The sequence below is a fragment of the Theobroma umbraticum genome, unplaced genomic scaffold (genome assembly GCF_002168275.2).
Source record: "Theobroma umbraticum cultivar Fairchild unplaced genomic scaffold, ASM216827v3 scaffold_81.0, whole genome shotgun sequence".
NCBI classification, from domain to species: Eukaryota; Viridiplantae; Streptophyta; class Magnoliopsida; order Malvales; family Malvaceae; genus Theobroma; species Theobroma umbraticum.
This window is the reverse complement of record NW_018397268.1, coordinates 2,058,742-2,084,009: the sequence shown is the minus strand read 5'-3', so window position 1 is coordinate 2,084,009 and position 25,268 is coordinate 2,058,742. Positions and strand designations below refer to the sequence as shown.

Sequence of the window (25,268 nt, the reverse complement as noted above, 5' to 3'; positions counted from 1 at the left end):
GAAGGCAAAAGAAAACGAATAGAACCAATGGCAATAATGAAAGACACGCCAGGGCCAGCAACAAGAAATTATTGATTATTTGGGGTAGCATTTTGTTGTGAAAATTACAAACTTATCTTTAAAGAGTTACTTAAAATCTTACCTCGCCAATGGAATAAAGAAAGAAAGAAAGAAATCAAGCACATCCATAAGAACACAAAAATTTACATGGTTCGATTTTTTTATGATCTATGTCCACAAGCACAGTAACAAAGGAAGATCTACTTGGAGAAAAAGCAAGAAATTACAAAAATAGTTTTAAACTCATAACCCTTATCCCATATACACTCAAATCACTCTTTCTAAATATAAGGGATTGCTATTCTTTAACCCCACATGATCCTTTTATAGGGACCAAATACAATAATCTTATCTTAATATAATTAGAATATATTATACTAATCTAACTAAATTTAAAGACTACCTCAAAGAAAGTATATTAGTTTAATTAGAATTAAATAATTTTAATCATTCAACAATTCAAGACTATCCTAATAAATCTCCACCTTAGGCTTGAATTCACCAAGCTCCACCTTACCCAAAGGGCCTCAAGCATTATTAACATTGATCAAGTCCAAGCAATATTTGAACTTTATCCCAAAAACTGACTTAGTCAACATATCTATTAGATTTTCATCTGTAACTATTTTCTTCACTTTAATTTCTCCTCTAAAAACAATCTCTCCAACAAAGTTACATTTAACTTAGATGTGTTTGGTTCTCTCATGAAACATTTGATTTTTAGTCAAATGTATGGCACTTTGACTATCACAAAACATCTTATACCAATTTGTTATGGAAATTATGAAATTATCTTGAAAGAGTTACTGAAGATCTTACCCAATCAATAGAATAAAGAAAGAAATAAATCAAACACACTCACAAGAATACAAGAATTTATATGGTTCAGTCTTTTGATAAACTACGTCAATGGGCACAGCAATAGAGAAAGACTCACTAAAAGAAAAAAAAAAAGAGATTACAAAAATAGTTTTAAACTTACAACCTTTATCCTACGTACACCCAAATCACTTTCTCTAAATCTAGGTGATTAAGAGATTACAGGATCCTTTTATAGGGGCCAAATACAATAATCGAGAGATTACAGGATCCTTTTATAGGGCCAAATACAATAATCTTATCCTAACATAATTAAGATATGTTATACTAGTCTAACTAGATTTAAAGACTATCTCAAAGAAGATATACTAGTTTACTTAGAATTAAACAATTTTAATCATACTAGAATTCAAGACTATCTTAACACATTTACTAGGTTATGGTGGCAGACTTTGAATTCCTGAAGAAATGCTTGGAAAGTGCATGCATGGTAACCTTGGAGGAGTCACTCGCTTTATCAGCTGTCAGTTTGATTCATAACTGAGAGGAATGAGAATTTGTTTACCAGTTTTGCTTGCTCACTTACTCAGAATTCACAGAGTTTGTCTGTTGCCGACTCGGGCTTGGGCTTGTAAGATTCCCATTGCTGTCAACCCTGTCCAGTTCTTGGCGTTCTTATGCATCCCACATTTTAATAAAAGTTTTACCATCTGCACAAATGATTAAATGATACATAGAGGAAACAATTAATTAACAAACAAAACGCATAAAAAAAATTAAATGTCTGTTTCAATAATTAGTTTAAAAAAGGGGTCGTGCCTGCGGTTTATTATTGGATACCGCAACATGCAACACAGTATCCACTTGCTTGTTCTTCCAATTCAGGACTTCTTTCTCCCATAATTTTCCATCTTTGTGGTGTGTCCTCCGAAGCCAACCTACTAGGACTTGAAGAGCTTCCAGTAGGTTCTTTTACGCTGCAATGTGCAAAGCAGTCTCATTTTCATTTGTCACATCTCTGATGCATTCAGGACAACACAAGAGAAATGTGAGTACAAGACTAAGGTCCGCTTCTTCAACTACGTAGTGCAAAGGAGTTTTACCCTCCTTTCATTTGACACGAACGAGATCTTTATCCATTCCCAGGAGATCGAGGACAGTCTCTTTTTGCCCATTTTGCAAGGCAAGGTGAATAGGGCTAAAGCCATCATGGTTCAGCTTTAAAGCTAGAGATGGCTTCAAGTTCATTATCTCCATGGCAAAATCAGTGTGCCCCGCAGCTGCAGCTGTGTGTAGTGGGGTATCAAAGAATAGTATCTGATCAATGCCATCCAAAAGATATGCATCTTCTCGAATTAATGCATATAATGCATCGATATTTCCTTCTTGAGCAGCCCCTCGCAGCCTCTCGTGACGCTCATCCATCTTGAGAATACTGACAAGGATAACAAGAGCTATAAACAAAAGGAAATTGAGAGAATGATCTCGCAAACTATATATGTGTTTCAAGCGTTTGATACTTAATTAGCAAACAAACTATACACAAGGTGCTCTTTGAAGGTCCAAGGAAAATTTTCCCAGTAAGAAAAGTTGCCTAATTTGGTCAAACACCCTTTTCAGCTTGTGGTACCCCAGTTTAAAAGTTGAGGCGAGGTCATTGAAAGAATGGTACTGGATGGGTTGAGTGACTGGGGTGTGTTTGGTCAATGGCGAAAGGGTTCCTTGTTTGTAACTACAGGGTAGAGAGTGGGAAATAAGTGGAAGACTATGGAAAAACAGAGAAAGCAAAACAGAGGAAATGATTTAACTCAAGACTTATGTTGGATTGTTTAACTCAAGTTGGTGAAGTTTTTTAGAGAGAAATGATTAAATGAAAATTAAAACCAAAATAGCATTTAATAGAAAATTTATTAATATGTAAAAAGTTAACTCATGAAAATAATATATATATTTATTGCATTTTTTAATTAAATCTAACACCTATTATAAATTTTTTTGGATGAAAATTCTCAATTGATTATATTTTTAAACTGTCATTTTATGTTATTTTTTTTCAATGATATTTATTAATTAATAATAAGATTTGTGTTATAGGTGAGAAAGAGTTAGAATCATATTGATCTACTTTATGCAAATGAAGCATACTCAATTGCATTAATTAATAATCATATTGAATTGCATTTATATATAAAATTTATTATTAAAAAAGTAGAAAAGTAGATCTATCATCATAATCCCATGCTTAATAATTAACAACACCAAAAAAGTATAAAAGAATTTTATTGATGACAGGTTAAACACATATAAATATCATATACCTCAATGAACAAAGGATGTTCAGAATCACTAAAGCATTCATCTTCACAATTTTAACATTACAATTACGGCTTCATTTTTAGAAATCAATATATAGTTCATATTTAACAAAATAAATTTTTTTGGTACATTAATGGATTATAAAAAATATTCCGGAGTTTTTCCTTTTTCCAATTCTTTTCTTTATTGCTTTTCCTATTAAGGGATTAATTGGTCATGCACTGTGTCCAAAATTCCACCTCGGATCCGTCTCATCCTCACTAGCACCTTATGTTTGATTTGTGTTAAACAATTTTACTTAATAATTGCAAAAGATATGAAGAAAATGAAATAGTATTAATTTTAATAAATTAGTTAGAGCTTCAATTCCATTTTGATTTCTTTGTTTGCATTGTCAGCATATAATTCACTCAGCTTGGTAAGAATGTAGTTTGGATTGAGAGTTTTAACAGTATTTGAGGCCTTATGAGCTATGATTCTTCATGTTTTTTATGGTTAACCTTATAATTTGGAACTTGGGGCATGTATGTTTTCTCAATCAGAGAGAAAATGATCAGGAAAATATTAGTGGATAAGAACGTACAAGGTCCAACATGAAAGTTTCACCATCTAGTAAGAGATAGAGAAAGGCTCACGAGCCAAATACATGGATATAAGTACCCACCCAGAATACGAAAGGGGTATGTAAGCTCAGAGCCCCCCATACACAACAGAACATGCTTCTATCCAGTAAAGAGAAAAAAACGTAGTTGAGAGGATTATGCTTCCTTCCAGAAAATACATGGGTGAACCATCATCAGCTGAGTATCAACACATGACCTGTGCATCCAAACTCCCTCAGGAAAACCAGAATAATTCTTTCAGAGCCAAGCAATAGAACATCACGAACTTAAATTGAGCTAACTAAAACAAGAAATCACTACAAAGCTAGATACCAAAAGGGCTTCCCTTCGAGAGGCCCCGAGGGAGGAATGAGCCAACCAGCTGAACCACATAACTATTTGATGATGATCACAAAAAGAAATTAGACTTTAATATGGTTTCGACATTTAGCATAGCTGGAGTAAGAATACAAATAACAATAGACAAAAAGGAAAGAAGTTGTACGAGGCAGAAAATCTTTCTTCTGGGTACAAATCTGCAGCAAACATAACTGGCGATCCGATAAGCCACCAGGACTGCTATTAACGTTGACAAGCAGTAGTTCACAACGGAGACAGCATGATACGTTAAGTATGAAGGTGCAAGAGAAATAAGAGATTGCAGCTTCCATGAGATGACAGCTACTAAAAGCATGTAACAGGAGCCGAAAAGGGAAAGTGTTATGAGAAGAAACAAACAGATTAAACGATTCGGGAGGAGATATGCTGTTAACCCAATTGCCGCCCAAAAGGTTAAAGTGTTGTATAACCAAAACATGGTAGATGCATCTACCAAATTTTGCCAGTCCTCGGCCGGAAGATATTTGCCACTAGGAGGATTTGCTTCCAGCAGCCAAACTTTGTTAGTGTGGGATGAAACATTGTCACCCTTCTTGGGAGGATTTAATGAGGCATCGTAAGTGGCTGTTATAATTAGCACAGTCACTACTAGAAATGTGTTCCGCATCCCATTTGAGATACCCTTATTTCCACGAGCTGCCATTGTTGCAAATTTTTGCAAATATGACATCTTTGATCTGAGTGAACTGATGTTGATTGAAGAGTTGGGTTTTTTGGGAAGCAAGGAACCACGCAAACCTCCAGCTTTGATTAACATATCCATAATCTCTCTATTATCCACTTGCCTATCAATCCTTTGGCGTTCTAATACGATATCTAGAGCCGTTAATCCCTCCAAATTTTTGGCATTGATATGGTCTTGACTCAAATTTTCCACCAATACTTTTACCACCTGATAATTGGAAAAGCATGAAATTCATATTAATAAAACTGGATCTCTTTCATCATATAAGTCAATTGGAGTCAATGAGATAGCTAGCATACCTGAGGTCTATTTCTGATAGCTGCAATGTGCAGAACTGTGTTGCCTTCAATGTCCCTCCACCTCAGTAGTTCATTTTCCCAACGTTGGGCAGCTTCATGGCGGCTCCTTCGGAGCCACCCCATCAAGACTTCAAAAGCTTCAAACATGTCGTTTTTGACTGCAAGATGGAGAGCAGTCTCGTCTCGAACAGTCACATCTTCAATAGCCTCAGGGCAAGCCTCAAGAAACGTGATCGAAAGATCAAGGTTTCCGGTTCCAACTACATGGTGCAGAGGAGTCAGGCCCTCCCTCCCTTTGACACGAACAAGACCTATATCAAACTTAAGGAGTCGAAGCACTGCTTGGATTTTGTCATTTCGCAAAGCCAAATGCAAGGGACTAGACCCAGCTTGGTTTAGCTTTCTTGCAAAGGATGGCTTCAAGTTCATCATTTCCATCACAAAATCAACATGGCCAGCACGGGCTGCTACATGTAAAGGTGTATCAAGAAAAGGCACGTGGTCAATACGCTCCAAAACATATGGATCTTCCAGGATTAATTCATACAAGACGTTAATGTTTCCTGTTTGAGCAGCCTCAATCATCCTCCAATCCATTATGCTGGGGATAATAAATTATGCAGCAATATCCAGGCTACTGAAAACTGATGAAATTTGCAAGAAAAGATTAGAGCAGTTTAGAGAATAAAGAAACAGAGGATAATATAGAGAGGAAAGAAGCAAGTCAAGCAACTAATCATAAAATCAACCCACTATATAAACTCTTAATTAATAATTACACATACTTACCTCATATGTACTTAAAAAAATGACTTCAATTCATACCGTATCTTTCTTGTTTCTCGATTCAAAATCATGTCATCTCTCCAATATATTAAAATAAAAAAATGACAGTGTTTCTCTGCTTCTTTTAATTTTACTAACCTTGATTTTCTTGGATATCCCCTTCTTGGCCCTTGAGCCCTGTTAGAGATACTAACTCGATTTTCTTGAATATCCCTCTGCTTGGTACTTGAGCCCCATGTACTATAGGATTTAAAAGATTAATTTTACTTGCTTATTTTAATCAAATACCCCAATTTTACCTTTCATTAGATATTATAATAAATTTGCAATAAGCATGTGCTGTCTATTAGGAGTACTGGAAGATTACTTGAACTAAATAATTGTCAAAATTTGATTAAAATTTAACACTTGTTGATGGTACCATTCTTGCAAAACTATAAATCTTTTATTACAAAAATCTAACATTAGATGAAACTCATTGGAATGAAATTGCCAATGGTTGAATAAAAACCTTAACTTGGAGTTTATTCTGCTAATAGTTGGGAGTTTTATGCACATATGTTTCTCTGTTGTCTCATCTTTGCTTCACAAATTTTTCAGCAGAGGCTGCTTAACCATGGAAAAGTAGCCAATTATATAAAGAAACTCTTTCTTTTTTGAAGGAATAGAGCCAATGGCAATATTGAAAGACATGCCAGCGTTGTACATTGCACCAACACCAAACAGAGTCTACAAGAGCGCTGCCATAGACTTCTCTCTGTATTAAGAGACCAAAGCATACAACCCTCTAGAGTTGATCAAAAGACTGCCAACCTATAATACAACTATGGGACTAGCATCTCAAAGAGCTGTCGCAAGCCAACCCACAAAGACAACTGTACATGAACCAGAACCCAGTAGCAGCCCTGTATCTGGTTTCTGCTCTGCCAGCAACCCATCCAATGCCCAGCTGCATAAACACCCCAGAATTGGGAGTGGCCCCATAAATTTTAATCCCGCTCCGACACCCAGGTTAAAAATCACCCATCATCACAACTCTTGCCATAACCAAGAGAAGCCTGTTATGAAGGGTTATTGGCCTTTTCGTGATTAAAAAGAAATTGTCGATTATATTTTTGATATTTTAGTTAGCATTTACTAGGTTTTTGTGGCAGAATTTGAATTCCTGAAGAAATGCTTGGAAAGTGCACCTTGGAGGAATCACTAGCTTTATCAGCTATAGGTTTAATTCTTAACTGACAGGAATGAAACTTTGGTTACAAGTTCTTTTGCATTTGGAATGGCAGTGTAATATAATTACACAAAGATTGTTTTAGTTCCAGAGGGAAACAAAAGGAAGAGGAGGAAGACAAAGTATTGTCAAGAATTGGGAATATTACAATTTCCGGAAAATGCACAATGCTCACAATCAAGAAGTATGTTGTTCCCCAATTTGGTTATTAAAGTTTGAACAACCACTTTCAAACATTGAATATCTTAAAGGAGTCTATGACAGTGAGCAATCTGTCTTTCATCTTGTCCCACCTTCTCTCATTGGCTCCGGTTGTCAATGTGTAGAATTTACCTGATAAAACAACATGCCAGAGGGATCACAGATTGGTTTTGAAGTACAGAGAACAAGGCATCACAATGGCATGCAACTGCCTCATTATTTGGAGATAAAAAAACAATAAGAATACATTCCTAGGATAATGATGAATTAAAGAAATGTAGATTAACACCCTATTCACTCTGCTGGAATCAAATTTTCCATCATCAGCTTGTGCTTCTGATGATCTCAGCCTCCAAATTCCTAGTGTGTTTATCGATTCCAATTATGAGAACAAGTAGTCATAGTGTCTATGCTCTTTGGTTTTCCCTCTCACGACATTTTTTGTAAATGCAATGGTAAGAACTTAATTGAAAACCTTTTAGTTGCCACAGCGTGTAAACAACATAGAACAGTTGAGGATACTGCTGCAATTAGTCTCAGTGAATATTCAGAGCAATTTGCTAACAACTCAAGAAGTTCTTTTTGAATGTCAACATGAACCTTACAAGATTGGATAGCATATGGCGTACTGAGAAAAGAGTATCTCCCATATGCATAAGGTATTCATGTAGTATTATAAAATACTATTTTGTTACCAATGGAAACTAGTTAAATGATAAGACCGTATACTGATGCAATAAAAAATGCGTATTACCATGCACATAACATATCTATATATTAGGAGTTAGTTTCATACCATTTCCAATACAGACTGCACTAAGAGCATGTCGAGTGAAGTTTGGAGCCTGGGCAACAAACTCAAATGTATAATAAGCTTTTCCATCTACATCATGCTGAGGCATATATACAAAAGACAACATATCAATCTATAATGTTTTCTTACAAATTCTGAAACTTTTTAAACAGGAAACTCCTCCATATATATATAACAAGAGGAGTAGGTATAACAGTTAACAGTCAAAGGCTCATAATTCATGCACTACTTATATCGGTACTACTTTTTTGGAAGGGCAGTAAAGATATGGAAGTTCATTTATCAGTTAATGATCTATGTGGTTGATCTACATCCACACATGCATGTCAAAGAATGTAAATAACACAATCTACTGAAGCAATGAGAAGGTAATTAGGTAAACTCATTGAGAAAGTTGTCCAGCATAAACCTAGGATTAAGATTCATGGAATTACCTATTCTGAGAATAAATGTACAGCATTCTATCTTAGAATGAACTCAAAGGATCGTTTCTACTTCAAACCTATATTCTATTTGCTGCTTTTAAAAGTGAAAAGACCGACAAAAAAATTTATTACATAGACGGTTCTAATTGAACTTTTTGTGCATTAGGGGGTGTTTACTTTTGTTCCAAGTACTCTTGTGAAGCCTAGACAAGGCTGAGGTGTAGAGGAAACTCAAAGGGACTTTGGGGTCCTGAACCTATTTGGGACAAATGGACTTTACAGTATTTTCTGTCCATAATAATATCACAACTAGGGGAAAGAGTAGATGCATGAGATTTTCATATTGATTTTGTGCACTTCTGAGTGGCAGCTTCACATGAAAGCCAAACAGATGTTGACTCAGCTTGGCACACTAGTGAACATTGAAGACAGCCTCACCTAGTCAGAACTCCATAATAGAAAATCACCACCTGTATTAATTAATATCGAGAAAAAAAAATAATTGTCATAACCCTCCCCCAGGAAATGTTAATCTTTTAACCGTATACATTTTGATAATCAGTCCTTGACTCCACTTAACCAACAGAATTGTATGTTCTCCTAGTAAAAATCTGAGAGAAAGAGATTGTGTTAAATAACTTTTAAAATTTAAATTAGTCCTTCCAAGTTGAACTAGCTATGGCCCAATAGATGACAATAATAGAGGAAATGCGAGCCAAAAAGGTAAAAAGTAAAGGCAATGAAACCACACCAGGTTGCACAGGAAAGGAAATATATATAAAAAGCATAATTAGCCAAATATTTGCAGGGGATAACAGATCCAGCTTTAAAGCAAACAAGAAAATGATGGAAGCAAACCTCTGCAGCCCCAATTAGCTTTGTTTTCTGAGTTGCAGGAGCCAAAACTTTCTTGATTAGAGTTTCAGCTACCTGTGTTAATTTATAATGAGTATTAAGGCCTGCTTATCTGTAAAAGTATAACAGGAAAATCTCCTATTTTCTTATATTATAAATCTGATGGTAATGTAGAATTCATGGCAAACCTGTTGTGGGGACCCAAAGTCTCGAATGTCCTGTTTGCTGGTTGCTATCATATTCACACTGACGCTTTCTAATGGCTCAATAACATCTTTGAATACCTTGTCTTGACCTTCGATGACTACTTCCTGCCAACTTGCAATGGAGACTAATCATTATCAATTGTGGTTCCCGACAAATGAATATGAGAAAATTGCATGCACCAGATTTAGACAAGGAGTAGAGAATAAAACATTAGAGAGCAGAAAGCGCTACCTGCCACCCAAATGGATAGAGAAATGAGTATCCGTCTTTCTTGTCTGTGACTGAGAGAAACCCCTTTTTAGTTTCTGCAGCAACTGAACCATATCAAAGGTGTCCTCTTAGGATATCAGAAAATATTATTCAAGGAGCAATACATTGCATAATAGCAGGTGGAATTGATCTCAATGCTTCCTGAGAAGAAGGAAACAACAAGATATGGACAAGGAGCTATCTCCTGGAATGTTCTATACATTTGAAAACTGAATATGCTTACATGCAATAGGAGTTTGGTCAACAATTGAAACCAAAGGAGCAGTGATGCCAGCAGCAATCATTTGGCGTCTCCCACAACTATCTGCAAAGGAATTTAAAAAAAAAAACTGTAAAAGAAAAAGAAAACAGATATAGCCTGCTCACATAAAGTTGTTTGCTTAGTTCAACAGATGAACGTCAAGACAAATAACATTACGGAACCCACACAGTCATCACTCTGACCTTCATCACAAACAAATTTCACAAGAACAAAATCTTTCGCAACTTTTGAATGAAAAAACTTCTCGAATTGAACAGAATGCCACGAATCCTTAGCTCATTGACCATTCTAACAATAGCACTTGCCAGCTAACATATTAGTAAATTCTTCCATTTTTCAATACAAAAATTTTCCCAGAAAAAGGTCAATTCTTTTCCAATCTTTGAATTCTTTGGACCTATCAAGCTACATTTCAGTGGTTTATCACATTTAGTTTAATCTGACCAAAAACTTCGTTCAGTAAAACAATGCTTAATAAAAATTCAGAAAGACCCCTAAACAGTTTCAGTTGTGTTGCATTAACAATGAATCATTAAACCACAATTTATCACCTTGAAAGTGAGAAGAGCTGGAAGAAGCTGCAGCTGATGATGACTGCTCAGCCCTTACATGAACAGAAACACTTCTTTTACAGCAAAGAAATGCACCATGATGATGCTTCTGCAATCCTTTCTACAACAATAAGGAAAAAGCCACCATTCCCCTTCATATGCTATCAAAAACAAAGAAAAAAAAAAGGACCCGATGCAGACAACAGATATATTGACATGTTAATGAAAAGAAACCTGAGGAAAGGAATTAATGAACAATGTATGATGGAGAGAAGGCACTGAATTCTGCAAAGCTGCCATTGTTTCTCTTTTATGTTCAGTTCATGAACTAGTGAAAGGGAAAGAGCAAAAAAAAAAAAAAGCTAAAAAAAAAAGGAAAAGAAGAAGCTAAAAAGGAAAGTGTAGAATTATTGTTTTGGTGCTTTTGTGGTTGAGAGCTTATCCATGAAATTATCAGTTTATCTTTGGTTTTGTATCGCTTTGTTATCCATTTGTGACGGTGTTGCAAGTGGCTTGCCTGCCATTCAAACAATGTCACACGTATAAAGGCTTTTCTGTGGTGGGTATGTTAGTTGGCTTTGGACCCACTTTTCTTTTATGTTTTTCTTTATTGGGAAAGAAAAGAAAGGAAGAAAAAAAAATACTGGGTTTGCTTTTTATTTTTTCTTTTCATTTTGGGGTTTGACTCTAATCCTCAATTGATCCTGACTTGCCTTGTCTGCTTAATTTGTTATTCATAATATAACGTAAAAATAAAGAGATATTTAATACAAATGAACCCTTTACAGCATTGTGACCATCAATATAATAGAAGTAGAAACCCCAAAAAAAGGTTGTGGCCAATTCCATACCAGAAACTCTAGCTTGTGCTGATTCTGCAGCCTCTCATATACTCCAAATTAACAGTAACCTTCTCTCTCTCTCCCTATATATGTATAGGCCGTGTGCTGCAATCTGTTCACTAATGCTGTCAAATTCTCAGTATCTTACACTATGAATAATCAGTTATGCTATCAAAACAAGTTTTAGAATCCCAATCTACCTTTGTTTTTTTAAGTGTCGTCTAGATGAATTCATTGGAGCTTGTCCAACTTTGGAAATTTCTACGAATTAGTTGATCCAATTTAGGTAAACAATCTTTGTAATGACACATATTCAATGCAAGGCTTTCTTCATACCTATATATCCCTCAACCTGTCTCTTTCTCAACGTTTACTATCGGCTCTGTCTGTCTGCGGTTTGAAGACATCAAACCCTCTCTTTTGACTCCTCCCTCTAAAAATATCTATCAACCTTTGTGTTGAAAAGAACCATGCCACTGCTCTTTAACAGCCCTAGACACAATTAATTGCAAAGTAAACAGGTTGGAATCCACCAACGAGACCATGTTAAGCAGGTATCGAGGCAAGTGTGTCGAGGTCGTTTTTGCTTATTTCACCCCTTATATATTAAGATTTACATTTTTTTAATAAAAATATCTAGAAACCAACACCCTTTATTATTTCTTGATCATGCATTATCTATAAACTCAATCATTGTCTACATCGATCAAATTCTAGCTATAGAAGTCATCTTAAACTTGTGAATGGAGTTTCATAGGTTTGAAAATAAGATATTAAGCTTGTAGAAGGTTTTTGCAAATATTAACAAATTGCATAAAACTGATTAGAGATATAAGAAATAAATAGATTTACAGAGAAATTAACCATTTTACGGATAAATTGGTAAAAATGGACGTTGATTAATCTAACATGTTTAATATATGTTGATAATTAAATGATTGCTGTCGCTTCATTATATGCGGGTATTCTGTGAACTCGATTGCAGGGTTAATGTCATGTTTATTTTCATTTTGTTTTCTTAAGACGATTGTATCTCTGATTATCTTTTTAATTCATAATCTTGAATTATGATGTTATATATGTTTTTTCATTAATAAAAGTGACCGTTCAAAAAAATAAAATAAATTGTAGGATAATGAAGTGCATGATCTGTACAACAAAGGTATGAATAAGTTAAGTTAAAAGTGTAAAAGACAGGTACAAAATGTTGTGGTTCTATGTTGTTTCATCTGAAATGGAGCAAGGTGTTGAAGAAACAACAGATGCTCCTCTGTTGAATCTCCTATAGCCAAATAGTAGGATTCAAAGTCTACCATTAAATGCCAAAAGCCACCAAACTTCCCAAAGACCTTATCTTTTTCATTTTTTTTTTCCTCTACTTTTTTGAATGAACTTCAACTCCCAAGTCCTGTCATGAATGCTGAAACTACTACACCATTTTGTAGTACTTGTACAATAATTCAACAAAGTCTACACACTTCCAAAAGGCAAACATGTCCATAATTAATGGAGACATAAAAAAGAAAAAAAAAACCAACCTTAATTTTGTATTTTCTCTGTCTTGCATTTCCCAAACATGGGTTCCTGTTTTTCTCACAATGTTTTCATAAATCATAGATTTCGACACATCCATTATTTATTTTACCAGCTATTAGAATTTGAGATTTTATTTCGGAAAATATGAATATGAAATATATAAAATAAAAAGGGTATCAAAATTTTGAAAAATTCCAGCTTGGCATAAATTAATTTATTAAAAATTAATTTTAGTGATAAAGTGAGAAATAAAAATGAAAAATATTTAAAAAAAAAATAGAAAAAGGGAAAACAAGGGGGAACAGAGGAAATGGACTGGCAGAGTGGGGGAAAAGCACACAAACCTTCACGATGGTGTCTGCTCCTCTTGCAGTCTTTTCCCATGGTCTTAAAAATACAAATTACTTTTTAATAATTTCTTTCTCCAATGAGAGATGCTAAACTCACCCTGACACTACACAGATCCACACGTGTCACCTATAAAATAACCAATGTCAAGCGAAGATCCAGCTGTACACACACGTACCAACACAGATCTTGCCTGCCCAATTTCCAAAAATAACCTCCCCAAATTAAAATAATAATAATAATAATAATTATACTAACATTTCTAATTTATTTTGCTTTTAATATTTTGAATTTTAAAAAATATCAATGGAAAAAGATATTTTCTCACTTATATTAAATATTGCTAACTTCCATGTGATTTCAAAAGGAGATGCTTTAATTGCCTAAAATTTGAAAACTTACAAAAATTAAATGCTATAAATTTATAACCGTTTTCTTAATGAAACATGTAGATATTAAATTTAAATTCAAATTTAAAAAAAAATACAAAAATTATTTTATACATTAATAGGAAATATCTATGTCTGTATTAGACCAATCTCACATCAACAGAATCATTATATTATTTTTAAATTACTGTCAGTTTGATAAAATATAAAAATTAATTGTGTAATTCAATAAAATATAATTAATAATTTTTTTATGATGTTACGTTTACAAATAAACAATAGATTACTATCACATTCAAGTATCAAGAAATCAACGGAATAATATAGATGATCCAACCAACCAACCAACCAACCAACAAACAAACAGTATAACTCAACAATCTAATGTAAAATTAGATTAAATGGAAATACGATTTTGAAGGGTGTAAGTGTAATTGAACTCAGAATGGGAGAAAAGAAAAAGTATGAAAAGAAAAAAATTGGATAACCTCTTAAACGAAATGGAAATTCTCTTGTCGCCGGCACTTGACCGTTAACAAAAACAAAAAATGGAATCATCAAAAAGCCTTTCTTTTTTGTTTTTTTTTTTGTTGCTTCATGTAACTATGGGTGACTGCATTTTTCCTCGCTTTTTCTTCTGTCTCCTCCGCCTTCTTTGACCTGGTCACTCCTTAACCTCCATTTTCAATTAAACAGAAAAAAAAGAAAAGGACCCAAATTTAATAAAAATCCCAAACCTTTAACCAACAAGGGAAAGGGAAAATCTGATTTTTTTTTGGGTTTTTTTTCCTGTCTGAATTTAGCAGATCCGCTTAAAATTTCTGCTAAATTTAGAGAAAAAGAGAGAGAGAGAGAAAGAGAGAGAGAGTTTTAGGGTTTGAGTTTGGGTTTGGGTTTTCTTTCAGGATGATGATATCGAGAGGTTTATTTGGATGGTCACCACCCCACATACAGCCGTTGACGCCGGTCTCGGAGGTTTCTGAGCCGCCGGAATCTCCGTCGCCGTACTTGGATACCACTGCGGAAGCAGCTGCTGCTGCCGCGGCGGCGCAGGTGGAGGCGGAGGAAGAGATGGAGGAGGCGGAAGAGATTGAGCCGCCTCCTGCCGCCGTCCCGTTCTCCAGACTCTTTGCCTGTGCCGACCGGCTAGATTGGGCTCTCATGATCGTCGGATCGCTTGCTGCTGCAGCTCATGGGACCGCTCTCGTTGTTTACTTGCATTACTTTGCAAAGATTGTTCATGTTCTTGGAATTGGGCCGCCAGAACAAGGCCAAGATGGAGTGGAGGAGCCGTTTGAGAGGTTTAAAGAGGTTAGTGTTTTTCTGTTAAGGAAGTAAAAACCTTAAATTTTGGGATTTTAAAGGTTTAGTTTGGTTTCTTAGTTGGTAATTTTGATCATTGAAGTAAAGTACTAACGCTACGATTATTGTAATTTTTTAGAACACTAATATTTGGATTTTATCGTTTTTTAAGAGTTCTTTCGAAGCTTAATTTCGAAATTTTGGCAGTTAGTTAATGCTTAAGTGTAGGGAGTTGGCAAAATTAGGGAGCTGAAACCTTAAATTCTGAATTGAACTAATCTTCTTCTTCTTCTTCTTCTTTTCTTTCCTTTTCTTTTTTTTGTATGTTTGGTTAATAGTTTGATTATTGGAAAAGGGAAGGTACATAAAGTTGTGGTTTTTAGGTTTCTGGGGCTTGTAACTGGCAAAAAGAAGATTTTTTGGGGGTAATTTTTATGATTTTAGGATTAAAAGGTGAGAGTTAAGTAATAGCATCAACCTCTGCTCTGAGAGAATTTTCTTTTTTTTATTTTAGGTGGCAATACAATGAAGTGGGCTGCTTTATTAGGTTTAGCTTTTCAGCTTGGTTTCCTTAGTTATGAAATGGTGTTGGTAGAAGATTGATTTAACGTTGCTAATGAACCCTAGTTTGACATGTGGCTGAGGTCGGTATTTTCATATCAAGCATTAGGAGTTTGTGGCTGAGATATAGTTTTGAAGTGGATTCTTAGGAAATTTTGGTGGTGTAAAAAGGCATGATATTTTGGAAATCTTTTTTATTTGAGATTAATGGATATTTCCTATATGGAATCTAAAATGTCATGGTAGGATGTTTCTGCTTTGATATCTTGGGCGGGTGGTACTTAAGTAATGTCTTTTAACTACGTTTTCTTCCCTCTAGGTTGGGGATAGGGTCTTTCTTTCACATTCTAGATGCAAGACATCATTAAAACTAAAGATGAGCATATTATTCCTAAGTGAAGGATGCAATTGTCTTAGACTATTTAACAGACTTCCACATTGTTGGAAAGTAAAAGGAAGGAGGGGGATAAGGTGGGTAGTAAACCTACTTAAGAGCACTAGTTGTCAAAAATTCAGGATGTTTTGTTACTAGTTAGGATCCTTAGCTGGCCGTTTGTCTTTATGTGGACAGGGGCTTTGTTGTTTGTCTTTACTGCAAAAAGTTTCTCTTGAACAGCTTCTTTTGTAAATTGTACCGGGGTTAACTCATCTTAACTAGCTTCTTATGCCAAGAGGAGTCTTCCACCAATCTAGGTGCTAGACTTGCTATGGCATCTAGCTTCGATCAATAAAATTCACTTTCAGAAAAAAAAGAAAGGAATTTTTAATGAGGTGACTTGGTTAATTTTGAATCAAATAGCCACATTTAGGTTGTAGTACAAGTTAGATGCTTAGGGCACATCAAGTTAATTAGCCACTCTCTCTTACGCACATCTCCTCATTCATGCGTGTAAAGTGAGATGTAAGTATTCTCTGCTTGTTAGTAAATACTATTTTGTATTTAATCATTAGTATGAAGATATAGATACTCTTTATCTGCTGCGTTTAACACTGGATTGCCTTTATTTTTAAAGTTGTTAATTAGTAATTAATGTGCAAATTATTTGGGGCTAAGCAAAAGCACTTTTGAGGCTTGAGTTTGTATCTAACATCATTTGTCTCCTTTTTGGTTGCTATAAGCAACTATCATTTGTAGTTTCCTTGAGACACTCCATTTGTTTGTATTTGCATATATAGCCAACTGTTTCATTCTTATTTTACAGCTTGCTTCAACCATTGTTTATATTGCTGTGGGTGTTTTTGCTGCTGGCTGGATTGGTAAGTTGATTTATATCAAAATCAGTTATTGTTTCATTTCTGTTTTCTTCTGATTGATGCATATTTTCTGCCATTTGTCACTGACTTGTTCTGTGTAATAGAGGTCTCATGCTGGATTCTGACGGGAGAGAGGCAGACTGCTGTCATCAGGTCAAGATATGTTCAAGTATTATTGAACCAGGATATGAGCTTTTTTGATACTTATGGGAATAATGGAGACATTGTGAGCCAAGTATTAAGTGATGTATTGCTCATCCAGTCTGCTCTTAGTGAAAAAGTACGTTGAGTCACATGTTGCTTCACATGTGGGTTTCTCTGATTTTCGAATAAATAACTTATTTTTTGGTGGGGTTTCCTTACAGATGTCTGCTCTAATCCTAATTTTGTTTGATGATACAGGTTGGGAATTACATTCATAACATGGCTACATTTTTCAGTGGTCTAATTATTGGTTTTGTCAACTGTTGGGAAATTGCCCTTATAACTCTAGCCACTGGTCCATTCATTGTTGCTGCTGGAGGCATATCCAATATATTTCTTCATAGGCTTGCTGAGAACATTCAAGATGCTTATGCCGAGGCAGCTAGTATTGCTGAACAGGTTTTTCTCTTCTCCTTTTTCCAATCTTGTCTCCTCTCCTCACCCTTTCAACCACACTTATATTTGTCAATATTGATCTCAAGTGATTGTATATCTGTGGTATTGGTTGATGAAAGGGATGTGAATTGGCTACTTGCTTAACATTCTTTTGGAATGACTTGTCCAATGTTATATGTTGGTTTAAGAGTGCAGTTATTAACATTTAAATATATATATATATATATATACACACACACACAGAACCCAGCTTCTGCTTTCTGGAGTAAAGAAGCTGCTCTGAAAGCTAGGGCAAACACACGCTAGATATTTTCTTAATCATCCATGTATGGTACATGATATGCCCTCCTGGCTCAGTAGCGTTCAATTTTTTGAATTGATGACACGAGTACTTAGAAAGAAAAGTGATACTAAAGTTACCTGCCAATGCTTACTTAATGAAAATATGCAGGGAGCTTTAGATGCCTATTATTAGGAGCCTGTTCGGCCAGGCTAGAGTTGTGGGAAAAACTGCTGTTGAAGTAGAGCTTTCAAAAAAGCGTTGTCAAATTGAAATGATTTTAAATAACAAGAATATCTTTTGTTTATTTAAAATTTCTATGAAACTCGTTAATAAGCTTTTCGCTAGAGGTTCTTGTCAGTTGGAGCTTCAGCTTTTAGCCCTCAAAAGGTCATTCACACACACACACACAACTGTTAGAACCCAGCTTCTGCTTTCTGGAGTAAAGAAGCTGCTCTGAAAGCTAGGGCAAACACACGCTAGATATTTTCTTAATCATCCATGCATAGTACATAATATGCCACTCCTGGTGCAATAGTGTCGAATTTGTTGAATTGATGACATGAGTTCTTAGTTGAACTTAGCTTTCTGCATACAGTGTGGAAGTGATGCTAATATACATATAGCTCTCTTTTTTTGCAGGCAGTCTCTTACATTAGGACCTTATATGCATTTACAAATGAAACTTTGGCCAAATATTCTTATGCAACCTCATTACAAGCAACTTTGAGATATGGTATATTGATTAGCCTTGTGCAAGGGCTTGGGCTGGGATTTACTTATGGGCTTGCAATATGTTCTTGTGCCTTACAACTTTGGGTTGGAAGGTTCCTGGTCACAAATGACAAAGCTGATGGTGGTGAAATCATAGCAGCTTTATTTGCTGTTATTTTAAGTGGCCTGTAAGCATCACTTTGTCCCTTTCTTTCTGCTCTTTTTAATCTCTACTGTCTTATCGATCTTTTCTTTGTTTTGCAGTGGGCTGAACCAAGCAGCAACCAATTTTTATTCCTTTGACCAAGGACGAATTGCTGCGTATAGACTTTTTGAGATGATTAGCCGGTCATCCTCTGGTTCTAATCAGGAGGGAAACAATTTACCATCCGTTCAAGGAAATATCGAATTTCGGAATGTATATTTTAGTTATCTGTCTCGACCCGAAATCCCTATATTGAGTGGATTTTACCTCACTGTACCTGCTAAAAAGGCTGTGGCACTTGTTGGCCGAAATGGCTCTGGGAAAAGCAGTATTATCCCACTTATGGAGCGGTTTTATGATCCTACATTAGGTGCTATGGTCATACAATTTTATGTATCACAGTTCACTGACATGCTATTTACAGTTCTGAAATCATTGGCTATCAGTCAACCTTTCATTATTTAAATGATTTTATTTTTTGTGATGCAGGGGAAGTTCTTCTTGATGGAGAGAATATTAAAAACCTAAAGCTGGAGTGGCTGAGAAGCCAAATAGGACTTGTTACTCAGGAACCTGCCTTACTAAGTTTGAGCATAAAAGATAATATTGCTTATGGGCGAGATGCTACATTTGATCAAATTGAAGAAGCAGCAAAAATAGCACATGCACATACATTTATTAGCTCACTTGAGAGAGGATATCAGACACAGGTGAAACATGGAAACATGAGATATTAGTTTTGCCTTTATCATCTTGATTATTTCTCTCTTGTGGCCATTTTTTGTTGAAATCAATTACTGTGAATTTCAGGTGGGGAGGGCTGGCTTAGCATTGACAGAAGAACAGAAAATCAAACTTTCTATTGCTAGAGCAGTACTTTTGAACCCAACAATCCTTCTACTTGATGAGGTTACTGGTGGACTTGATTTTGAAGCTGAAAGAGCTGTTCAGGAAGCTCTAGATCTCCTCATGTTGGGACGCTCAACTATTATAATAGCTCGACGGCTTAGTCTCATAAGAAATGCTGATTATATAGCTGTGATGGAGGAGGGTCAGCTGGTTGAAATGGGTACACATGATGAGTTACTAGCCCTTGACGGCTTGTATGCAGAGCTTCTTAAATGTGAAGAGGCTGCAAAACTTCCAAGGAGGTAATTAGAGCTATAGATGCTTTTACTAAGAAGACTGGAATACCATATTTGAAAGTCTATTTCTTGCCAGTGGTATTTCTTCATTAGATTGGAAAAAAAAAAAACCTCCTTTATTTCTAAATTCTGAATTCTGGTTTATGGTTGTTTATTTTCTTTCAGGATGCCAGTTAGGAACTACAAGGAGACTTCGACTTTCCAAATTGAAAAGGATTCTCCATCAGTTCACAGCTTCCAAGAATCATCATCGCCAAAGTTGATCAAATCACCATCTCTCCAAAGAGTTCCTGGTGTATTTCGGCCCCAAGATGGTGCTTTTAACTCACAAGAATCACCTAAAGCTCATAGTCCGCCGCCAGAGAAAATGCTGGAAAATGGTTTGTCTGCGGATGCTGGTGATAAGGAACCATCAATTAGGAGGCAGGATAGTTTTGAAATGAGACTACCAGAGTTGCCCAAACTTGATGTTCTATCTACCCAACGGCAGAAATCAAATGGTTCAGACCCAGAATCCCCCGTATCACCCCTTCTGACGTCTGATCCTAAAAATGAACGTTCCCATTCTCAGACTTTTAGTCGGCCTCACAGTCACTCTGATGACATCCCAGTGAAAGTTAAGGAAGCAAAGGATGCACATCATAGGGAAGCTCCATCTTTTTGGAGGTTGGCACAGCTTAGTTTTGCAGAGTGGCTCTATGCTGTGTTGGGAAGCATTGGTGCCGCAATCTTTGGCTCTTTCAATCCACTTCTTGCTTATGTTATTGCTTTAATTGTAACGGCTTATTATAGGCCTGGGGAACGTCATCACTTACGAGATGAAGTAGACAAGTGGTGTTTGATAATTGCCTGTATGGGTATAGTGACTGTTGTTGCCAACTTTTTGCAACACTTTTACTTTGGCATCATGGGGGAAAAGATGACTGAACGGGTTCGCAGAATGATGTTCTCAGGTATCTGAATCTTCAAATTAATATTGCATATTTACATGAATGCTGAATTCCATGCATATGCTTAACTCTGTTTTGACTATCTTGTGACAGCAATGCTGCGCAATGAAGTTGGATGGTTTGATGAAGAAGAGAATACTGCTGACACCTTGTCCATGCGATTGGCAAATGATGCTACATTTGTACGGGCCGCTTTTAGCAACCGCCTTTCAATATTTATACAGGATAGTGCTGCTGTTATTGTTGCAATACTAATTGGGATGTTGCTACACTGGCGGTTGGCACTTGTGGCATTCGCAACCCTGCCAGTTCTAACTGTCTCTGCTGTTGCGCAGGTTTGCATATCCCTACTTGTTTTTGGATGTTAAATTGGTCTATGTATTTGGTGTTCTTTTCAACATTGAAAGCATGGAGTTTCTGGAAAGTTCTGCTTTCTAGATAATTATTCTCAATTCCATGTATTGTCTATGCTTCTTTTTCTTTTCTATATTTTTGCTTTCTTATTGAATTTGGTTGGAAGATTGTCCTCGTCCAAATTTCTAAATAGTTGCCAACTTAAATGTTGCAGAAACTATGGCTTGCTGGATTTTCTAGGGGAATCCAGGAGATGCATAGGAAGGCATCATTGGTCCTTGAGGATGCGGTGAGAAACATTTACACTGTAGTAGCATTTTGTGCTGGTAATAAGGTCATGGAGCTCTACTGTCTGCAGCTGAAGAAAATATTGAAACAGAGTTTCTTTCATGGAATGGCAATAGGGTTTGCATTTGGCTTTTCACAGTTTCTTCTTTTTGCCTGCAATGCTCTTCTACTTTGGTACACTGCACTCTCTGTTGAAAAGGGCTATATGGATCTGCCTACAGCTCTCAAGGAGTACATGGTTTTCTCTTTTGCAACTTTTGCACTGGTGGAGCCATTTGGATTGGCTCCATACATACTTAAAAGGCGGAAATCACTCACTTCGGTGTTTGAAATTATTGACCGAGTTCCTAAAATTGAGCCAGATGATAACTCAGCATTGAAGCCACCTAATGTCTATGGAAGCATTGAGTTGAAAAATGTTGATTTCTGCTATCCTACTCGCCCAGAAATGTTGGTGTTGAGCAATTTCAGTCTTAAAGTCAACGGGGGACAAACTGTAGCAGTTGTTGGAGTTTCAGGATCTGGGAAGAGTACCATAATATCTCTGATTGAGAGATTCTATGATCCAGTTGCAGGTCAGGTTCTACTCGATGGGAGGGATTTGAAACTCTACAATTTGCGGTGGTTGAGGAACCACTTAGGTCTTGTTCAACAGGAACCCATTATTTTCTCAACAACTATCAGGGAAAACATTATATATGCAAGGCACAATGCTAGTGAAGCTGAGATGAAAGAGGCTGCAAGAATAGCTAATGCTCACCATTTTATTAGCAGCTTGCCCCATGGTTATGACACGCATGTAGGTATGAGGGGTGTGGATTTGACCCCGGGACAGAAACAAAGAATTGCTATTGCTCGAGTGGTGCTGAAGAATGCTCCCATCTTGTTATTGGATGAAGCTAGCTCATCCATTGAATCTGAGTCGAGTCGAGTGGTGCAGGAGGCACTTGATACTCTGATAATGGGGAACAAAACAACCATTTTGATAGCCCATAGAGCTGCAATGATGAGGCATGTTGACAACATTGTAGTACTTAATGGTGGTCGAATAGTTGAGGAAGGGACACATGATTCTTTGGTAGCGAAAAATGGCTTGTATGTTCGTTTAATGCAACCTCATTTCGGGAAGGGTTTGCGCCAGCATCGGCTGGTTTAGGTTGGGTATGCGATTGATTGTGACTTACATTGGTTCTTCTGTATAGTACTCATTTCACTCATTCGAATTGCTGGAACTACCACCAACCTGCAGGCTTTGCTGAATCTCTTGGTTGAAAAATCCAGAATCAGAAAAGGATAAATGGGGATGATGCAACTTGTAATGATGTTCTCTATGGGTGGGTGAACCAAAGAGCATGTGAGAACAATCGACGGTTGTACAATGTCTACTCTGGTGAGTTGTAGGCAAAGCAACGGCTGTAGTTACATTGTTTAAAAGTAGTGCTTAGAATTAGGGGTTTTTGGAGTTTGGGTGGCTGGAGGAATAGATCCATATTCTTTATGGGGGCAAGCAGCATTAGATTGAGGTTGTGCTTTGTCTCCATGGTATATTGATTTTGTTTATTAATCAGAGAAGGGTTGATAATTTTAGTCCTGTTGAGGTGTGTTTCTGGGATTTTCCTGTTTCAGATTTTGCCTCCGATTTCTATGAATTTCTGCAACTCCTGTCACCAGAGCTTGGATGATGTATGTGTTTGGCTGTAAAATTTTCAACTTTTGAATACTGAAAGAAAGTTTAGAAGAGGAAAAACTGTTGTAGTCTCTGTAAATAAAGTTGCGGTTAATTTAAAATTTTTTTACTTTGCCATTATTTTTGCTTCTTGAGTTATTTTGAGGTAAGCCTCTTTCCATATTTTATGCTCTGCAAAGCTTTTGATGCTCAGATAAAGAGCAGTTACTCCTGGTAGATTGATTGATGGTTTGAAACATACAAGAAATTGTGATTGTTTAGCACTCCTGGAAGCCTCTTTCACAAAATCAAGAAATGGATGGTAGCAATAGGGGAAGTAGATTATGAGAGATTCTCATTGTCTCCAGGTATGTACAGGGAAGCAGAAGGTAATCTCCTCATTTTGAGGATTCGCCAAGCTCTGAGAAACTTGCAGTTTCAGATGTCAAGCACCTTGAAAGAGTCGGCCACCACTTTCAGCTTGTTACGGACCCTTCTCCACCTTCTTTCAAGTGCTCCAACAACCAGTGTGTAATATCTCCCTGCAAAGAGATGCAAGTCAATAGCTTAAAGAACCCTTCTCCACCTTCTTTCAAGTGTGTGATATCTCTCTCCTGGTTGTACTTCACATCTTCAACATCCAAGTAAAGATATAAAATGAAAGAAAACCTTGTTGTCAACTGCTTATGCCTTGTCTATGGCTAAGCTATTGTTCAAGGACTGGTTATGAGTAAACTAATATGAAAACGGTAAATGCTTCACCATTTCCAATGGCTATTGTTGCAAAGGAAGTACTGGCATAGTTTGGAGAGGCGAGTGTGTATTCAAAGGTGTAATAGTTTTTCCCATCTGTAGTTCTCTGCATTTAGAAGGTTTGCCCCGAAAGGAATTTGTCAGACTAACAATTAAAGCCAAGACTAGACTGTTATCTGATCAATAGAACTGAAAGAGAATTGCATGTATTCTGGACAAACCTCTTGCATATCAAGTATATTGACCATTTGATTTGGTGCGGCATAAATATGGTTCACCAAATTATAGACTACCTGTAAGCGAAGAAACCACGTAAATCTATTTTTCATTCAAAACATTAAGGGAAGCAAGAAAACTGCCATTGTTTACCTCTTCTATTGGCCCCAAATCATGGATATCTTTCTTATCAGTTGGTATGAATCTCACCCTAACATTTTGCAGTTGAAGAAATGTGTCCTTGAAAGCAGAATCATGCCCCCTGAAGTCAAATTCCTAACAAGAAGCAACAAAACAGAAATCATATAGGGGATCTGCAGCCAAAACCAAGGCTTCCAACTTGTTATCATTCTCATTTAACTTACCCTCCAATCTGATGGGTAGTAATAAGAATACCCATCTGAAATGTCAACAAAAGCTTGATAGTTTGGTGGTATCTCTGCCAAAATGACCAAAACAAGGCATTGATATAATTTGATAAATTTAAGGTCATAAAATGCTTTATTGATACAACTAAATGTTCATAATACCTTCAGCAAGAAGGGAAGTTGCAGGGAGTAAACTTGCTGTTACAGCTCCAACTCCCAACAGCAGCAGTCTTCTCTTACAATTGTCTAAAATTCAATTAGAAGTAAGAACAGGACACCAAGACATCTGGAAAAAGAAGAAGAACAAGGGTATACGTTAAGTGTTTGTCTTGAAAAATATCCCATGGGGTATCTTACTTTCTTCATTGGAAGTGGTCTCTTTGGGGCATGCGACAGAGTTATGCAAAGATAGTGCAGTAGCTCGAGCTAACTCATTGGAGTGTGGCACATTTGACTGGAAAGTCCAAACATGATGGCTTTGAGAGAAATAAACATGGGAAAGCAAGCAACGAGCAGAAAGCAAAGCTTAACAGCAGATAGTGAGAGAGTAGTAACCTTCTTGGTTAAGGTAGCTGGAACCCAGTTCAATGAAACTGAAGACATTGCCATGTTTGAGTTTTGATGATTATGTGAAGCAGCAGCGGCCGCTCGCAAAGTTGGATATATTGGCTCCTATTGGATGGATAGTGGGGCCTTTGTTTTCCTGTCCTTTCGG

At 36.4% G+C, this 25,268-nt stretch overlaps 4 protein-coding genes and 1 pseudogene across 4 annotated transcripts; 1 reads left to right on the top strand and 4 right to left on the bottom strand.

Moving 5' to 3' along the window:
• Positions 1-1,680: 1,680 nt before the first annotated feature.
• On the bottom strand, positions 1,681-2,304 carry LOC110425483 (uncharacterized; annotated as a pseudogene).
• A 1,902-nt stretch (positions 2,305-4,206) lies between these two features.
• Positions 4,207-5,777, bottom strand: LOC110425290 (ankyrin repeat-containing protein BDA1-like). The gene is made up of 2 exons (XM_021440166.1): positions 5,181-5,777; positions 4,207-5,088 (listed from the first exon to the last, which is right to left on the bottom strand). Exons 1-2 carry the CDS (start codon positions 5,775-5,777, stop codon positions 4,207-4,209), a joined length of 1,479 nt encoding a protein of 492 aa, XP_021295841.1.
• Positions 5,778-7,189: 1,412 nt separating this feature from the next.
• PPL1 (PsbP-like protein 1) lies at positions 7,190-11,261 on the bottom strand. Its single transcript, XM_021440035.2, has 8 exons — positions 11,017-11,261; positions 10,783-10,903; positions 10,193-10,273; positions 9,931-10,013; positions 9,681-9,803; positions 9,496-9,567; positions 8,195-8,291; positions 7,190-7,530 (listed from the first exon to the last, which is right to left on the bottom strand). Exons 1-8 carry the CDS (start codon positions 11,080-11,082, stop codon positions 7,427-7,429), a joined length of 747 nt encoding a protein of 248 aa, XP_021295710.1. The 5' UTR covers positions 11,083-11,261; the 3' UTR covers positions 7,190-7,426.
• A 3,120-nt stretch (positions 11,262-14,381) lies between these two features.
• LOC110425195 (ABC transporter B family member 6) lies at positions 14,382-23,357 on the top strand. Its single transcript, XM_021440024.2, has 11 exons — positions 14,382-15,208; positions 16,963-17,017; positions 17,119-17,294; positions 17,417-17,617; positions 18,537-18,796; positions 18,873-19,183; positions 19,303-19,523; positions 19,624-19,964; positions 20,124-20,911; positions 21,002-21,243; positions 21,477-23,357. Exons 1-11 carry the CDS (start codon positions 14,804-14,806, stop codon positions 22,704-22,706), a joined length of 4,230 nt encoding a protein of 1,409 aa, XP_021295699.1. The 5' UTR covers positions 14,382-14,803; the 3' UTR covers positions 22,707-23,357.
• Positions 23,358-23,484: 127 nt separating this feature from the next.
• On the bottom strand, positions 23,485-25,223 carry PNSL1 (PsbP-like protein 2). Its single transcript, XM_021440026.2, has 8 exons — positions 25,109-25,223; positions 24,911-25,007; positions 24,716-24,799; positions 24,551-24,624; positions 24,339-24,461; positions 24,191-24,262; positions 23,979-24,075; positions 23,485-23,758 (listed from the first exon to the last, which is right to left on the bottom strand). The coding sequence occupies exons 1-8, from the start codon at positions 25,160-25,162 to the stop codon at positions 23,655-23,657; spliced, it is 705 nt and encodes a 234-aa protein (XP_021295701.1). The 5' UTR covers positions 25,163-25,223; the 3' UTR covers positions 23,485-23,654.
• Between the last annotated feature and the right edge of the window lie 45 nt (positions 25,224-25,268).

Excerpts from the sequence above, each read along its gene's own strand:
- PPL1 (XM_021440035.2), bottom strand. The coding sequence starts at position 11,082 with ATGGCAGCTTTGCAGAATTCAGTGCCTTCTCTCCATCATACATTGTTC. Across the intron at positions 10,274-10,782 it reads CAGCTCTTCTCACTTTCAAG|ATAGTTGTGGGAGACGCCAA; the intron begins GTGATAAATTGT and ends ATTCCTTTGCAG. Across the intron at positions 8,292-9,495 it reads AGCTAATTGGGGCTGCAGAG|CATGATGTAGATGGAAAAGC; the intron begins GTTTGCTTCCAT and ends TATATGCCTCAG.
- LOC110425195 (XM_021440024.2), top strand. The coding sequence starts at position 14,804 with ATGATGATATCGAGAGGTTTATTTGGATGGTCACCACCCCACATACAG. Across the intron at positions 17,618-18,536 it reads CAGCTAGTATTGCTGAACAG|GCAGTCTCTTACATTAGGAC; the intron begins GTTTTTCTCTTC and ends CTTTTTTTGCAG. Across the intron at positions 18,797-18,872 it reads GCTGTTATTTTAAGTGGCCT|TGGGCTGAACCAAGCAGCAA; the intron begins GTAAGCATCACT and ends TTTGTTTTGCAG.
- LOC110425290 (XM_021440166.1), bottom strand. The coding sequence starts at position 5,777 with ATGGATTGGAGGATGATTGAGGCTGCTCAAACAGGAAACATTAACGTC. Across the intron at positions 5,089-5,180 it reads CTATCAGAAATAGACCTCAG|GTGGTAAAAGTATTGGTGGA; the intron begins GTATGCTAGCTA and ends TCCAATTATCAG.
- PNSL1 (XM_021440026.2), bottom strand. The coding sequence starts at position 25,162 with ATGGCAATGTCTTCAGTTTCATTGAACTGGGTTCCAGCTACCTTAACC. Across the intron at positions 24,800-24,910 it reads GACCACTTCCAATGAAGAAA|ACAATTGTAAGAGAAGACTG; the intron begins GTAAGATACCCC and ends ATTGAATTTTAG. Across the intron at positions 24,625-24,715 it reads AACTTCCCTTCTTGCTGAAG|AGATACCACCAAACTATCAA; the intron begins GTATTATGAACA and ends TCATTTTGGCAG.